Here is a 17869-nt window from a genome sequence, read left to right as displayed (position 1 = left end):
ACCAGGTTCCCAACCTTGAACATTGGAAAAGCTGACCAACCTGAGGTTTTGAGAACCTCCATAGTAAAGCTTTAGGCCACTATTGGGAAACTGCCCACCTTGTAAATGTTCCAGGTGGGCTTGGAAATTTCTGCCCAACATGTACAAGAAATGAGGAAATAGGTGGATTATGGGGCTTCATCTTAAATGCATCTGTGTTATTTATTTAGAATCATCTTTCCCAGAGATTTGGTTAGAATGTAGAACTTGATACCATAAAGACTATCTGAGGCTTTTTGCAAAGCGACAGAATTTACTTGCGATGAGAACATAAGAATTATAAGAAGGAGTAAGCCCTTTGACCCATAAGGTTATGGCTGATTTTCTACTTCGGTGACACACTCCTAGGCTGCCCTTGTATCTCTCAAATCCCCTAGTATTCAAAAATCCATTGACTACTGTTTTTGAATTAACTCAACAACAGTGTCCACGGCATACTAGGGTAGAGAATTCCAAAGCTTTAGAACCTTTTGAGTGAAGAAGTTTTCATCATTTTGGTCCTCAATGGTCAACCCCTTATTCTGAGATTCTGACCTCTGTTTTTGTAATGTAGCTCATCGAAAGGTGAAACAGGCTGGGCCTAAGTTTTCTTTTTTTCTTTAAAAATAAGAAAAGCAGATGGTTCTTCAGAGGGTTCATCCATCTGTGGGGTGCAGATTAGGTCTACAAACATGACAAAGGCACTAATAAATTGAATAGGGAAATTCCATCAAAATGTCTTCGCCCAGAGTGTGGTGAAAATATGGTCTTTGTTACCATACAGAGTAATTCAGGCAAAAGCATCAGTACATTTAAAATGAGTCGAGAATTAGTTGATAAAAACCGAAAGAACTGCAGAGGCTGTATATCAGGAACAAAAACGAAGTTGCTGGAAAAGCTCAGCAGGTCTGGCAGCATCTGTGAAGGAGAAAACAGTTAACGTTTCGGGTCCAGTGACCATTCCTCAGAACTGATGGTGGGTGGGAAAATGTCAGTTTATATGCAGAAAATAGGGAGGTGGGTGGGGTAGGGAGTAAACGATAGGATAGAGCCCAAAGAGAGAGAAAGACAGTTGGACAGACAAAGGAGTTGCTAACGATCAGGCTGGGAGGGTGAGTAATTTTTAATGGGGACTGTTAGCTTCCCACGCATACCCCCCTGTTAGTCACTATGTGGTAACAAGGCCTGGTGAGTGAGGTGGGGGGGGTGCTCGGCCGTGGGAGTGTTTAGGCCCTAAAATTATTGAATTCAATATTGAGTCCAGAGGGCTGTAGGGTCCCCAAGGGGAAAATGAGGTGTTGTTCCTCCAGCTTGCGTTGGGCTTTACTGGAATGCTGTAGCAAGCCGGAGACACAGATGTTGGCCAGGGAACGTGGTGGTGCATTGATGTGGCAGGCGACAGGTAGTTCAGTGTTTTTTTTGTGAACAGAACATGGATGTTCTGCAAAGCAGTCGCCAAATCTACGCTTCGTTTCCCCAGTGTAGAGGAGACCACATTGCGAGCAGCGCATGCAGTAGAGTAGATTCTGGGAAGTCGAGGTGAAGTGTTGCTTCACCTGGAAGTTATGCTTGGCCCTTGGATACTGAGGAAGAAGGAGGTAAACGGGCAGGTGTTGCACCTTTGCTGGGTACAGAGGAAGGTGCCGTAGGGTTTTGGGAGGTGGTGGGGGTGAAGTGAGTGTGGACGAGTGTGTCCTGGAGGGAATGGTTCCTGCAGAAGGTGGACAAGAGAGGGGAGGGGAGCATGTGTCTGTGAGAATTAGTTGAGTCTGAGTTCCTAATCCAGACTAACGCTTAGTTGTTGCAGAAAACAGTTGGTACCTGAAAGAGTTAACTGAAATCACAAGATAAGCTCACCCAGAGTGATATAAAAGGCTGTTCCTGACCGGAGCACGGCAATCGAGTTTTTTCCAATGTTGAGAGACTATGATTCAGTAATAGCAACTTGAGCTTACCCCTGAGAGACCATCATATATCTCAGATACTACCTAAGTAGTTATTAACTAATACATAATAAACCTACTTACTGTTCATCAAGATTTGAGTTTACCTTTGGTGTAAGACTTTGTGTTGGCATCCTTTCATGGTATCAGTGATTCAGACAAAAACCAGCAAGAAGGATTGGTGTGAATGAATGGATCTGAGTCCCACCATTACGATGTTAATAAGGTACAAAGGGAGTCCTGCACTCCAGAGTTACCATCTTTTGGATGGTATGATGCAGAAGGCTCTTTATCTTCTCAGGTGGGTTTGAATGATTCCGTGTCATTACTTCAAACAAGTTCAGGAGTGTTCTCCCCAATTTGTTTGCAAGTATTGATCCCAAAACCAATATTTCGGCGAGGGACGTATATGTTCATTTATTGCAATGCTGTTTGTAGGAATTCAGTCTGCGTGGGTTGGCTGCTCTGTGTCTTGTCCTAACCAATGACTATAGTGGTTTACAGCTAATGAACAATGTATACTGCTGTGAAAGGTATTCAATAAATGGAATTCCTATCTTGCGCTGATCATTGCTGTGGGAAGTGCACTTGAAGAGTGAAAAAAAATTTTCATGCACTTACCAAGCCATATTTAACGATACGTTAAGAATGTATTGTGTGAGGTTTTTAGGTTTGATTAAATCCAATTGCTCACTTGCTTTCAGAACTGTATGTGCACCAGATTGTGGGAAGAAGAAGAAGGAAGGTATCTTTATGGGACCAGTTTCACAGCATCCTGTGGAGAAAAAAATGAGCCGAAGATTTAAAAACTGCAGTTACATCAGTAATTGGTCCACTTTGAAAATGCAGAGGTTTTTGGTAATGGTAGCTGTCAATAGTAAAAGGAAACCAATTTGTCTCCATTAACTGTTGGGTTGAAGAGTAGGAAAGAAATTGCTGTCATCGCGCGTAAACGGAAAAATAGAAACCATTTTTATTGCTTTGCCTCCTTTGTTCCCTTTCTGGATATTTAACTTAACACAATAAAACCTGTCATCACAACATCTTTTAAAAAAACTGTGGCAACATTGCAAAAGCTTGTGATTTCAAATAAACCTGTTGGACAATAACCTTGGGGTTGTCTGATTTCTGACCTCATTTAAAAAATACTCTTACCGGATTGCTGGTTCTGGGATCTTTGGATTTTCCTTTCGCTTATGGGATGTAGACATTGCTCCCTGTGCCATCATTTTGGCCATCCCTAATTGACCAGAGGGAGTTAAGAATCAGCCAGATTGCTCTGGGTCTGGAGTCACCGGTAGGCCAGACCATGAAAGAGCAACAGATTTACTTCCCTGAAGAGTTTTTTTTTGACCATTGTCAGTGTTTGCATAGCCACCATTTGGCTAGCTTTTACTCCAGGATTTATTAAATTCAACTTCTGCATCATTTGCCATAGTGGTAACTGAACCTATGTCCCCAGCACATTTGCCTGAGGTTCGGGATTACTTGTCCCTCAGTGACATTACCACCACTCCTTTTCTCTTACTCTTTTTCTTGCCCTCAGGCATTTTAGTGAAGTCTTCCAACTTTTGAAGTGAACACACAAACAGAAATTGTAGGAAAAGTTTAGCAGGTCAATGTTTGTGGAGAGAAAGCAGAGTTAACTTTTTGAGTCCAGTGGCCCTCCTTCAGAATTCAATATCTGCTTTTGTTTCAGATTTCCAGCATCTGCAGTTCTTTTTTATCAGTTTGTTTTCTTTGAAGTGAGGAGGTGGGTGTTAATAGTTCAGTGCCAAAAACAGTTGGAGTAAAACTGTGCTGCTGCCTCGTCACTGGTCCAGGAGCACTCAGCAGTGGAAAGATCCAGAAGGCTGTCTGTATCTGTTTGTATGCATATGGTGGCAAGAGTGTTAAACGGCCTGATAAATTGTGCAGTCATGCTGGAAACAGCTTAGGTAACTCGTGTCTGCTCTAAAGTTAAAGGAATTGAGAGTTTAGTTTGAGGTCTGTTTTATATGTATCCCCTCCTGATACAAGCTGAAGAAAAGACATCCAGTGAAAGCCCTGAAATTTGCCTAACGGAAGCTGGTTGGAGCTGTGACAAAATGAGCAAGCAGCCTTGCTGTGGATATAGTGGTAAATCATTGCTTCAATTTTGATGTTTGTAAGGATGTTGTTGGATAAAAGTAAGAGTGCGTTTGAATCCTGTTCTGGTGCTTATAATGAATTCTTTCCAACCATTTCTTTTCATGTAATAGCTTGTTTCTCTTGAACAAACTTTTTGTTTTTCATGTTAAAAGTACACTAGCAGACTCTTGTAAATATGTTCAGTAACTGGTCATCGTAGTTTTAAAAACAAAAATAAAGGTCTGTCAAGCCACACTTCACTGAGGGATCTAACTTGTCTAATCTTAATGTTAGCTGTGATTGTAATAATGTGACATCTTAGTAGTTGGTACATAATGCACTCTTCAGCATTAACCATTTGAGACCTTTGGACTTATTCAATGGGGGGGGGAGGGGGGTTGGGCAGGATGGGGGAGGTGGTGCAGTAGCAGGTGCCAAAGATTGACCCTCGCCTGCAAAATTTCAGACAGGTTGGGGATAGGAGGGTACATAAAACATGGAACATTACAGCGCAGTACAGCCCCAATGGCCGCTGGTGTTGCACTGACCTGTGAAACCAATCTGAAGCCCATCTAACCTACACTATTCCATTATCGTTCTTATGTTTATCCAGTGACCATTTAAATGCCCTTAAAGTTGGTGAGTCTACTACTGTTGCAGGTAGGGCATTCCACGCCCTTACTACTCTGAGTAAAGAACCTACCTCTGACATCTGTCCTGTATCTATCACCCCATTAAAGCTGTGTCCCCTCATGCTAGCCATCACCATCCGAGGAAAAGGGCTCTCACTGTCCACCCTATCTAATCCTCTAATCAACTTGTATGATCATCATTGGGGATGATCTGGTTCTGTGGGCAGGTGCTGAGGAAGGTGATGTGGCTGTAGCACCTGGTTTACTTCAGGACATGGTTAAGCAGTTTCAAGGCCAAAGAGATTACAAGAGAGTTGCAGTGGGAGAGAGATCTACTGAGGTTGTTTTGGAGGGAGGAGGGTAAAGTCCCCAGGGTAGGCATCCTTAGAGGCTTCACAGTGGGGTTAAAATTGTTTCAGAGATAGTACGAGTAGGCAGTGGGAGGACGGTCCTCTGGGTTTTACATATTCCCAGATCTTCAAACACTGGTGGAGTGTGTATAATCCAATTCAATCCGTATAAACCTGTTCAGAGTTCTTTTGTAATTAGCCATTATGCTCAATTTGAAAGAGGATACGGCCTGCAAATGTACAAATAAGCTTCATTTCAAAATGGGATAGGCAGGCACTTGGGGTATTGAACCAACATGTGAATAAACCCACCCAATAAATGGGCTGTCACATTTTCTGTTGGAGAGTGCATTTCTGATTTGTGTCCATTTATTCATAGTCCCACAACTATGAGCTGTTTTCTATCACTGCATTAATAGAAAACCACTGTGGGTGCTTAATTTCAGAATGCTGGTGGTAATTGTGTGTGCTACTTTCATTAACTGCATGATGATTTTGTTCTCCAGCATGCTAATTATCACTGCGTGTTTAACTCTCAAAAACAAGATTCTGCTGTGTAACTCAAAAGAGATTTGCAATTATATAGTACTTTACATTTCAAAAGCACTTAGTTGTCTGTACATGGCCTTGGAAGTATGTAGGAATCATAGCCAGAATGTGCACAGCAAGCTCCCACAAACAGCAATGTGACAAAGACTGTTCCCTTTTTAAAAATGATGCCAGTTCAGAATACCAGAGAGAATTTTCTTATTCCATTGAATTAGTGCTTTCTTTATATTAGCTTCATAAACATTACATATGCTGCTTTTTTCCTTTTCAGTAAATTCATAACCTCCCTTGTTATTCAAGGGTCCCATACCTTGACATCCTTGGTCCGAGCTCCTTACTGGAACTTGCCAGTCCTGAACTCTCCCCAGCAGGTCTTTGTACGATTACCACATGTCAAATATGGACTGTCTGATAATAGCTCCTCCTAATTAACACTCCCTAGCTCCTGCCTAATAATGTAATTTACCCTCCCCCAATTTAGTACCATACTACAAGATCCTGACTTATCCTTATTCATTGCTATCTTAAAACTTAAGGAGTAGCGATCACTGTTTCCTGGATGCTCCCCCACTGAATGGCAGGTCACCTGGTCAGACTCATTAGCTGGTACAGGGTCCAGTATAGTTTCTTCTCTAGTTGGACTATCCATGTACTGTTTCAAGAAACCCTCTCGGATGCGCTTAGCAAATTTTGCCTCAAAGGAGTCTAAAGGAGTCCCAGTCAATATTGGGGAAGTGAAAGTTAAAGTCATCCACTGTGACAAGTCTGTGTTTTAATGTGTTTTTCCATAGTATTGATGTCACACACAGTCTGTGGATTAAGACCAGGAATTCTACTCTCACATTCAGAGGGTTAGGTTTAAGGTACCAGCTTCCCAAAGTCCTAATCACTATGTTGACCAAATAGTAGTTGCATTTATGGCAGTCATGCAATAAATCAACTTATCATATAAGAACAGTGGTTCTTGTATAGATGGATGGAGATGGAGCCCACAGAGAAAGGTAACCCTTTCACCTACTTGTTGTACCCATTATCAGCTTTTCTTCTTGCCTAACTTATAATCAACCAAGAGATTACAAGAACTGCAGATACTGGAGTCAGAGACAACAAGTTGTCGAGCTGGAGGAACACACAGCAGATCAGGCAGCATCAGAGGAGCAGGAAAGTCAACGTTTCGGGTCGGGACCCTTTTTCAGAATTGACATCAAAGTTCTGAAGAAGGGTCCTGACCCAAAACTTTGACTTTCCTACTCCTCTGATGCTGCCTGATCTGCTGTGTTCCTCCAGTTCCACACTGTGTTGTCTCTTATTATCAACCATCCTTTGTCTACCTAACTTGCATTCTTTCTCTCTGGGCTCCATCTCTGCTCGCATTTTTTTCCTCCCCATCTGCTGTCATTAGTGTAATTATCAACTTTTCCCAGCTTCTATCTCAGTTACAAAGAAGAATCTCTGGACTCTAAACATGAACTGTACTTTCTTTCCACATGCTGCCGGGTCTGCTGAATTTCTCAAGCAATTTCTGTTTTTGTTTGCAAGAGAAAGACAGTTAGACAGACAAAGGGACAGATGACAGTAAGCCAAAGAAGGAGAAAAACTGATAATGTGGGCCATAAATAGGTGAAAATGAGTTGGTTATGCTGAGAGAAGCCCTTGTCGTGACAGGGCCTAGGGTGTGGGGGTGGCTAAAGAACATGGAATGAGAGTTCATTTTCTAAAATTATTAAACTCACTAATGAGCCCTGAAGGCTTCAAATTCCTCACCTGTGGTCACCATTGAGAAGGTGGCAGTGAGTTAACTTCCTGATCTGCTGTAGTCAGTGTGTTCTATTGTGCCATTAGGTGGACACTTTCAGGGCTTTGACCCTTTTATGATAAATGATGTAGTTCTGAGTTGAGGTCATGTGCACCTTGGAGGGTCGAAGGGAGAATGTGTTACTCCTTTCCTGAATGAGTACCAAGTGATTTAACACTTCTGCTTTGAGCCAACAATATTTTTTAACACATTCGTCCTCCAGTGTTAGTCCTTTCTGCATCTTCTATTTTCATTGCTCCTTAATTGGTGGCTGTCTTCAGCTACCTCGGCAATGAATTTAGCCTAGCTCACCGCCTCCAAGTCTCTTGTGTTTCAAGATTTTTCTCTCTTTGCTTTCACCTCTCATGGGATATTGGCATTGTACCGAATAGCAGCGCACCCATTGCTAATTGCCCTTGAACTGAGTAAATTTTTTCTATTAATTTTTTGTGGGCTGTGGGTGTCGCTGGCTGACCAGCATTTCTTGTGATTTCTAGGTCTTGAGTCACTATCTGAAATGGATAGAAACATTGTCCCCGTATCCTGGACCAGTATTTCTCAACATAAATCAACATCAAGAGCAGACTAACTGCCTTTCATCTCCTAGGTGTAAGTGGGACTGTTTGAAAATGTGCAACTAAATCTTAATTTTCAGTGATGGCTCATTTTCACTCCTCCTAATATTTTTATTTTCCCAGGAGATGTGGTAGACATTTATCAACGGGAGTTTCTAGCACTTCGTGACAGACTGCATGCAGCAGAGCAAGAAAACCTCAAACGTTCCAAAGAGCTGAACCTTGTCTTGGATGAGATAAAACGAGCTATTGCTGAGAAACAAACCTTAAGGGATTTCAACAGGACTTGGAGTAACTTATCAGGTACCCTCCGTAATACAATGGATCTACTCTGCATAGGACAAATACAATAGCAAATACTGTTTTGGAACCTTTAACTGAGTAAAAATGTCCCATGGTGCTTCAAGGGTGGTTCCCAAATGAAATTTGGCAGTGAGTCCTGTGCAGAAGACGTACAAGAACAGCTGATCAAAAACTTAATCAATCGTAGATTTAAATATCATCCCTAAATAGAAAGGAGCTGTGAAGTTTAAGGAGAAAAAACTTTAACAGCTGAGGACACAATTATTAATGGTGAAGTGATAAATGATTGGGTTGTACAAGAGACCAAGATTGAAGAAGCACAGAGATCTCTAAGGGTTGATTAATGGGAGAAAATTAGAGAGGGGCAAAACTATGGGGATATTGAAAACAAGATTGAGAACTTTAAATTGTGGGAGTTATTGGATTGGAGACCAATTTAAGTCATTGAGCACAGGATGGTGGGATGAAGGCGACAATGGCAACAGCTGGTTATATGATGGTTGCTATATGATGCTCCCCTGCTGAGGGGCATCACCTCCTATCTAACATTCAGTAACATCCTATTTAACAAATTCATAAGAAAAGGCATTTTTCAGATCTTAACATTTACAGTATATATTTTTATTTGAAGATAAGTATCTGTGGTCAGACTAATTCAAACCAGTACTCCCAAAACATTGTGTGTCTTATCAGTTGCGGTGTCATGTTTTAGTGACACAGCCATGCCTTTCGATATCCTTACATTGAGTAAGAAATTGTTGAGAAATGTAACAGGCTATTCAGCTCATGGAGCCTAGTTCTTTCTGGTTGTGCTTGCATTCCAGCAAGGCCAATGTAAATGTAATTGTGAACATGAACAGGTTCTCTGCAGTGAGTGAGGTTTTATCTCATCAGTTAAATTCTGTCACAAACCTGTTCTACGCCAGTATATAGAATGGTCTTTCCTGTTAATTTATTCCATTCTATTACTCACTGGGTAGAAATATTTCCACTTGAATTCATTGAATCACATATACATGTAAATAAATAGCATAAGAGAATTCAGTCAAGGATTTTATTTTCGTTGACAATGCTCTTTAACATTTAAGGGTAATTTTCAGAGAAGTTCTGCAAAATAAAAGTTCATTAATGGAAACTCATTCTAATCCGAAGTGCTGGCAATACTCGAACCTTAAAACTGTTGATGGAGATGAAAGTGGAAGAGTTTAATTTTGGAAGCTGCATCTTAATCTGCATCTTTTTTTTTGATTTGGCTCCAGTAAAGGTGAAATCACAACAGATCACGAAACATCTCATTTGTCATTTGGGAGACTGACCTGTGGTGTGAGGCTAACTCAAATGAGAGTGGAGAAATAAGAAAATTAACACGCTTACATTTTCTGCAGTGAAAGACCTTAGCCCATCGGTTAAAACAGGTGCAAGTTTTGAACCTGTACACTCAAAATAATTTGTTTATTTCCCTCTCTGCTTGAAACTCTGTGTGTTTATCTGGGCCGTAATCTCTACCTTGTACATCTCCTATGTGTCTCCAACCATCTCTTGTATCTACTTCCTTTGAACAGTTCCGTATAACCAGCTTGTTTTACTGATCTTGTGGTCACCTGTCCCAATTTATGTCATCTATGGCCTGCTAGTTAAAGGTGTTAACTGAATGCAAGCTTGGTGAACTGTGCAATTAACCATAGAATGTCTGTAGTGATTGGAATTGAGTGGATCTTATTGACTGAGATCCTTGATTGACCTAGCTTAACAGCCCCAATGAGGGAGTCCTGGCTGACAGATATAAACAGGGGATTTAGAATCTCCCAACTTCAGGGACTGGCTCAGAGCTGGATGGCCACAGCCAGTGTCCCATGTTCAAGTAAATAAGGGGTAACTTGGTGATGGGATACTGGTCTCAGTGCAGTTATACCAATGACTAAATAAGGAAGACTGTTTCCACGTATGAGGATTATCTTGTTTACAAAAAGGGAAGCACTGTAGGTGGTGGAAGAAATAATATACTCCGCAGACCAGTAGGTATCTGGAAACAGAACAGAGGTTAAATGGATGAAATATCAGTTGACCAGCATTCATCAAACATGTGCAGAAGTTATAGAATGTCTTGAAGATTATAGAACCCCTACTGTGCAGAAATAGGCCCTTCAGCCCAACAAGTCCACACTGCCCCTCAGAGCATCCCACCCAGATGCATTCCCCTATAACCCATCTAATCTACACATCCCTAAACACTATGGGCAATTTAGCATGGCTAATCCACCTAGCCTGCACATCTTTGGACTGTGGGAGGAAACCAGAGAATTGTGTTCGTTTTTGTGCAACTTAAAATCAGTGCAAAATTGAATCTGATGTAAAATATAATGTATTAAAGTATTTTTGAAACTCAAATATGATCCAAGTATGTATAGGTTCCTAGGAGTCCTGATGAAGGGTCCAGACCCACAATGTCAACTCTCCAGCCCCTGTGATGCTGCCTGACCTGCTGTATTCCTCCAGCTCCACGCTATATTGACTGCATGTAGGTTCCCATGGTTCCAAGTGAGTTTCAAGTGAAGGCAACATGAAGCTGTAGCGCTGCCTCTACAAAAATGAAATGAAAATTCTATAAATGATGACTGATGTGGGCGGGGGTTGGGGGGGGGTGTGGGTGGAATGTAGAAGCACCATATTGCAGAATAGTTTGTCTTTGTAAGTCTTTTTCAATCGTTATCAATAGTAAAGAACACTGCTGCAAGAAAGTACTTGTGTTTATATATTGTCTGCTATGGCTTCAAAATATTTAACCAATTAAATACTTTTGAAGTCCAATTAATAATGTAATATATAAAACAAAGCAGCCACTTTGTGACAATTCAACTCTGTCAAGCAGCAACATGATAACAGCTAGATATTACATTTTAGGTGGGAGTTAGGGGCATAAATTAGTCAGAGCACATGAACACAATGTCCCTGCCCCATCACCCATGTGGGATCTTATGCACACACCTAAAGAAGGAAGATCAAGCTTCTTGATAGAACTTTTTGTACAAAACATGTGCTGGAAGCAGTCCTGTGGTGTCTAGGGTCAAACTTGATAAGGTGCTCAAAATGACTGAGGGACTGGAACTCAAAATTTTTTAACTTGAGAATGACCATACTATGCACAAAGCCACCTTAAGTATCAGTGCACTCCTGCCAGTGTGGTGTAGTCATCAAAAGTGAATATTAAAATGTGTAAGATGTGGCCCTGGATTTAAAAAGTTGTGCAGTGCCTGCTAACCACGACTTCACAATCAATCTCTTTCTGAGGAAGGATGTCCTACTTATGGAGTGTGGTGAAAGTTTACCAAACTGATACCTGGGATGGCAGGACTGACACGTGAGAAGAGGCTGAATCAGTTAGGATTATATCCACTGGAGTTCAAAAGCATGAGGGGGAATTTCATAGAAATATGTAAAATTCTAACAGGACTAGGCATGGTAGATCTAGGAAGGATGTTCCCAAAGGCAGGGGAGTCTGGAACCAGGGAGTCACAGTTTACAGATACAGGATAAACCATTTAGGACTGATGAAGAGAGGTGTTTTTACCTTGAGAGTAGCAAGCTTGTGAAATTTGCTACTGCTGAAAGCAGATGAGGCCAAAATGTTGTGTGATTTCAGGAAGGCGTTGGATAGAGCACTTGGGGCTAAAGGGATCAAAGGAAATAAGGAAAAGCAGGAGCAGGCTGTTGAGTTGGATGATCAGGTATGGCCATAATGAATGGTGGAGCAGGCTTGAAAGGCCAAATGGCAGCCTCCTCTTATCTTCTGTTTTTATGACATGGAAGACTGGAGAGCAAGCCATGGGCCAGGGTGAGTGCATATTGCTAAGGTATTATAAGACATCCTGAAGCAATTATCAGAAACATAGATGACGAGCAAAGAGTCCTGTCCATCTAATCAGGAGAGAATGGAAATATGAATTTTATTTCTTGACGCACTGTGCAGTGAACAGCATGGAAGGAGACCTTTCAAAATATAATGTTGGAGTTACTGTTAAAAAGAGTGATCCAATTAATCATACAACCCTGCTCTTTCCCCTGAGTGCTGCAACTATTTTCTTTTTACAGCACTTATCTAATTCCATTTTAATGTTTTGTATTGAATCTGTTGCCACCATTCTGTTGAGCAGATTCCAGAGAATCATTTGCTGCTTAAAAATGTTTCAGTTTCTTTCCCACTTAACAAGAATTTGTGTAATTATTGACCTAGTGCTGGCGGAAACTCCATCACCCAAGATACTCTCTCAACTTCTAATGATTTTAAACACTGGTCTTCAATTTACTCAAACTCCCCTGCTTCAATGAGAACACCCTTATCTTCTGCAGTTTCACAACCTAATGAAGTTCCTCATCTGTAATACTATACTCTCAAATCTCCTTTGAACTCTCTGCAAGTAGCTGATAGCATCTTAAAGTGTGGCATTCCAAAATTGAGTACAATATTCCAACTAACATTTTCTCCAGATTTAGCGTAGCTTTCTTGCTTTTGTATTCTATGCTTCTGCTTGTTGTTAAAGCCAATATGCTGATCAACAGTCTTCATAACATGCCCACTCAAAAAAAAATTGTGCAAATGCACCCACCTGTCTGTCAGTTTCCTCCTCCCACCCCCTTCATAAGTCTATTATTTAGGGTGTTCTAAAATGTATACTTTCACACAACTATGCTGGTTAAATTCCATGTGTTGTGTTTGTCTGTTTTACTAGTTTGCCTAGAAATTCAAATGACCTCATAAGGTTTGAACTCACAACCAGTTTGCTATTGCAAAGACTCATTAACATTGCTTGGAACAGTGAAATCTGGTCTTGACAGACAGGCCCCATGGTGGGAGAGAATAAACATAAAAATCTTAAAATCTAACTGCCAAAATAGTAACCAAGGTGACCTTAAGGATTTGATACTCTGGGTTTATGATGTTTTGGCCTTTGATCATTTTGTTGTGACAATACTGCCAATATGATTGTGCCCTTAAGTGGGATTCTGCACAATACAGTTCTAACCTAAGAAATTTGGACTTGACTTTTACTTGCGTTGTTAGGAGCGTAACAGCAGGAAACCACCTCTGCTCCAATGTCAGCCGTCTCACAGCTGGTAGCACTTGTATCTCTGAATCATGATTTTGTAGATACAATTTCCATTCCAAGCCTTGAGCACAAAGATCTAGGCTGACATTATAGTGCACCACTGAGGAAGTTCATTGGAGGTGACAGTTTTCAAATGAGGCATTAAACAGAACAACTGAATTCCCCTACAGGATGACTAATGATACTGTTTTGTAAAAAGCAGGGAAGCTATCTCATGTGGCTTGGTAATATTTATCCTGCATCAACATCACAAAAATAGGCTATCTAAGAGCCATATCTGTACCATAGGAGCTTGCTGTGTGCAAATTGTCTTCTACTTCTAATGTAGGAACCATTTAATTGGCTGTAAAGGTCTCAGTGAAGTCCTTAGGTAATAAATGTGCTATGTAAATGCAAAACTTCCTTTCTTTCTCCGTTCAATTATACAATTGATCTGTACCTCAATTCCACATTTCTGCCTCTGCTCCATGTCCCTTACTTCACAAAATTTTATTGAACTGAGTCGTGAAAGCTCTAATTGAGCCCCTCATCCACACTTTTGGAGAAATAGGATTCCAGTTCTTACAACGTTGATTTGAAAAATGTACTTCCTGATCTTGATACAGTGCAGGATAAATTTAGTGTTTACTGCAACATGCCCTGGATGTGTTGCTAACATTAATTCCAAAGTTCAAATATTAAATATAAGGGTTAATTATGTAAATACCTTTAGTGTAAATGTTTTTGTAAGATTTTGAGCCACCTAGAAATACCACCATGCCTACCTTTTTTGTAATAAGTCGATTCAATAGTGTGTGCCATTCAGTACATTCAAACAATGGGGCTGAAATCTTGCAGAGAAATTGATTTGAAATTGCAGTCAGATGTATGTGATCAGTTTTATTTAACACATGTTAGAATGTAGTTCGGCAGAGGTCCATTTCATTTTTTCCTTTTTAACTCAAATTTAAATAAGTGGGTTTTAAATAACAGCATTTATTCTGCATTTCATTTAGTCCGTCTGTAACACACATCCTTTGGTAATAATTGGCTACAAGTTCGGTCACAGTCAAATATTCTCACCTCCATAATCAATTGGAGAGAGGCTTGCTTGAAATTGAGAGTCAAACGTGTTTTTTTTCTTTCCCCTCCCTAAATAAACTTCTCATTAAAACTCTAAATTAATTTATAGAATTATGCAACATTAAAGCAGCCTATTAAAATCTACAATGTGCTGACATGGGGATGCTTTCATTGCCTTTATTTTCTGGTAAAAGAGAAACAGACTTGATATGTGCATCTCTCAACCACAGGACATCTCAATCGTGAATTACTTCTGAAGTGCAGTCACTTTTGTAGTATAGGAAATGCTGCAGGTATCTTGTGCAAAGCAAGATGTTGCAAACCTTACCCATACCTCCTTGGAAGTCATGGCATGGAATATTGTGCACTTTTTGAGTGAACAATAGGGGTTCATTTTAATTAAAGATGCCCAACATGGATGATCACAGCTTTGTCCCAGTCATCTCATACCCCTTGTTACCACTCAAAACGTCTTTGATGCTGACTGTACTTCTCAATGTAATCATTGCAACCTAATGCTTAAGAAAAGGTTAATGGTATGCAGAGTGGAAAATCTAGTTATTCCTTTGGCAGTTTTTAGAGTTATGCGTTTTACCTTGCTAAGCATAGCTAGTTTTTTAAATAGGTAACACAGAGTATAAGGAGTCGGGACAGGAGTCGTTAGGATGTGAAGCTTGAGCATCATTTGATATTCCCAGTGTTATAATCAAGATTTGTAGATTCCTAATATGCTTTAATTCTGTTGTTAGTGTATATCCCTCTCTCATAAGTACTTTGAATACTTTTCAACTTTTGTCCCTTTATTCCATTATGCTTGTATTGCATCGTTTCCCATGCTAATGAAAATGCAGACGGGGCTACATAGTCGCAAAGTGAGGGTTGGTGGACAATAGGATAATGGGAGAAGGGATGTGGACCTGCAGTTTCTTATTAGCTTTCCTAAGATGTCAATGTCCTGTGTTTGAACAGTTGCATTCATATTTTTACTGTTTTAAATTTAATGTGTTTATTTCTGTGTAAATCTTGAAAGCATTTTAAGAAATCATTTTTCTTTGCAGTGATTTTTCTTTAAAGGTACAACCTGAAAATTACTTCTAGGCCATTGAAGGTGATGACAGGGAGCACTTCAAACAAAGAGTAGTTAAAATCTGGAATTAGCTGAAGTAAAAAAGTGTGGAGGGCCATGGGGTGGGTCAACTGAAAAATCAAAACTGAGACCAATGATGTTTCTTGGGCAAGGGTGTTAAATGTTGAAATTCAGATCAGTTATGGTTGAATTGAATAGTGGAACAGGCTTGACACTGAATGGCCTGCACCTGTACATGTATTTGTGAGCCTTTCTCCCTGTTTTAACTAGTTCTCAATGAATTTTCAGTTAAAACCTTACTCCTAATTTTATTTTCCATCTGGTTATGTTGGTTTTTCAAATATGTCAATCTTCATTGCAGCTGAAACCAAACTCAAACTTTGGAACATCACAGTCAGTAAGAATGTACTGCAGCTGCCAAGCATCTTCCATCATCTCCCACATCTGCTCGCCAGAGAAGACAGTTTCCAGCCATCTGTCTACCTGGGACAGAGGAGAACTGGAGGTAAGAGCAATCAGTTGAGACAAAAACATTTGGTGATTTTATAAGGTTGGAGCTTTGAACAATTAATTCAAGTCCAACTGGTAATTAGGTATGGGAGGAAAATGTAAAACTACATAAGACATTCAAAATTCTGTCACCCCATGTGCTAACTGGCACTCCCATTTTCCTAACAAATGCATTTTTGATCCAAATTGTTTTCCTGTTTGGAAATGTCTCTGATATGAAATTCCCATTATTGTTTTCATGCTTGACCCTTTCATATCTTTGTAACCTCCATCAACCTGACAATCTTCCAAGGCTTTTACAGCAATCTTATTTTGATCTCTTACACTTCTCTGATTTTAGTGATTCCACTGTTGGTGGCCTTAACAATAGCTGCTCAGGTTCTAAGCTTTAGAGTTTCAACCTTGAAACTTATTCTGTCTCTCTCTTCTGAAGGCACTCAATAAAGTATACATTTTAAACCATGCTTCTGTGGAACAATGCCAAATTTTATTGGATAACGCTCCTGTGAAACACCTTGATCAATTCTGTAATATTAAAGATGCAAGATACAGCTATGCTGATGAATGTGCATGTATAGATCATGATCATGATCAGGATGATGGATGTATAACTTACAAATGTTTCTATCAATTACTATCTTGACCTCTTGTTTTGTTGCCTATCTCCCCCAAATAAATCTTGATTTCTAATTTGTTTCTTATTCCCAGCTTTTCTCTTTTTCCCCAAAAATGTCCCCTAAGGTTTTGGAGTAGATTTATAGCTCAGGTTGTGGTTGTTGAGGTTGGCTGACTCGATGAGCTGGTTTGTTGTTTCGCAGACGTTTCGTTACCGTGCTGGATGATGTCCTCAGTGCAGCCTCCGATGAAGCATCAGTGTGTTTTCCTGCCAGGCTTTTAAACTGTGGAGTCCGTTGAGCTGGATTGCCCCACTTCTGGTTTTCCTTCGTAGTGGAGTGTATATGGGGTTAAGTGCTATGTGTTTATTAATAGGAATGGCCAGGCATCTAGCAATTCCAGATAATAAAATGTGAGGCTGGATGAACACAGCAGGCCAAGCAGCATCTCAGGAGCTGTGCCTGTCTCTGCTTAGCTTGTCCCAGGATTTTGGTGTTGTCCCAGTTGAATTTGTGGTTCTCCTTGTCCATGGGGATTGAGATGAGTGAGTATCGGTCGTGTCTTTTTGTCGCCAGTTGGTGTTCATGTCCTCTTGTTGTTAGTGTCCTTCCTGTTTGTCCAATGTGGTGTTTCTCACTGTCTCTGCTGATCTTGTAGATGACATTGGTCCTGTCCATGGTGGGGAGTGGGTGAGCACTTGTCGTAGGGTTGATGCGGGCTTGTGTGCCACTTTGATGCCCAGCGGTTGTAGGAGCCTTGTGGTTAGTTCCAATGTGTTCCTGATGTAGAGTAGTGTGATGAATGTGCTGGGGCATGTAGTGTCTTCCTGTTATTAATGTAGGCATCTTCTGACCCAGTTTTTTGGGTATCCATTATCATTGAAAACCTGGAAGAGGTATTCTTCTTCCTCTTGGCATTGTTCCATGTTGCTGCAGTGTGTTGCTGCCTGTTTAAATAATGTTCGCTCGCAGCTTCGTTTGTGTGTGCTGGGATGGTTACTATTGAAATTCAATACCTGGTCTGTGTGTGTGGCTTTTCAGTGTACTTTCATTTGGCACTCCCCATTTTTCTTGTGCATCACCATGACGTCCAGGAATGGGAGCTGTTTGTTCTTCTCCTCTCTGAATTTTATTCCGATGAGGGTGTTGTTTACAAGCTTGTGTGTCGCCTCTAGTTTGGTTTGTTTAATGATGACAAAGGTGTCGGCCATGTAGCG

General features: G+C 40.6%; 1 protein-coding gene across 3 annotated transcripts in view; it reads left to right on the top strand.

The window, feature by feature from the left end:
* The window catches only part of mgat4b (alpha-1,3-mannosyl-glycoprotein 4-beta-N-acetylglucosaminyltransferase B), a 233648-nt gene that overhangs the window by 123863 nt on the left and 91916 nt on the right, over positions 1-17869 (top strand). For all 3 annotated transcript variants that reach the window (XM_048543637.2, XM_048543635.2, XM_048543636.2), the window contains exons 2-3: positions 8095-8274; positions 15890-16033. In XM_048543637.2, coding sequence (XP_048399594.1) covers positions 8095-8274; positions 15890-16033 — 324 coding nt within the window. The remainder of the gene's footprint in view (positions 1-8094; positions 8275-15889; positions 16034-17869) is intronic.

This window comes from Stegostoma tigrinum, chromosome 13 (genome assembly GCF_030684315.1).
Source record: "Stegostoma tigrinum isolate sSteTig4 chromosome 13, sSteTig4.hap1, whole genome shotgun sequence".
In the NCBI taxonomy this organism is placed as follows: domain Eukaryota; kingdom Metazoa; phylum Chordata; class Chondrichthyes; order Orectolobiformes; family Stegostomatidae; genus Stegostoma; species Stegostoma tigrinum.
The sequence above is the reverse complement of the archived record's forward strand: the minus strand, read 5'-3'. Positions and strand labels throughout refer to the sequence as shown.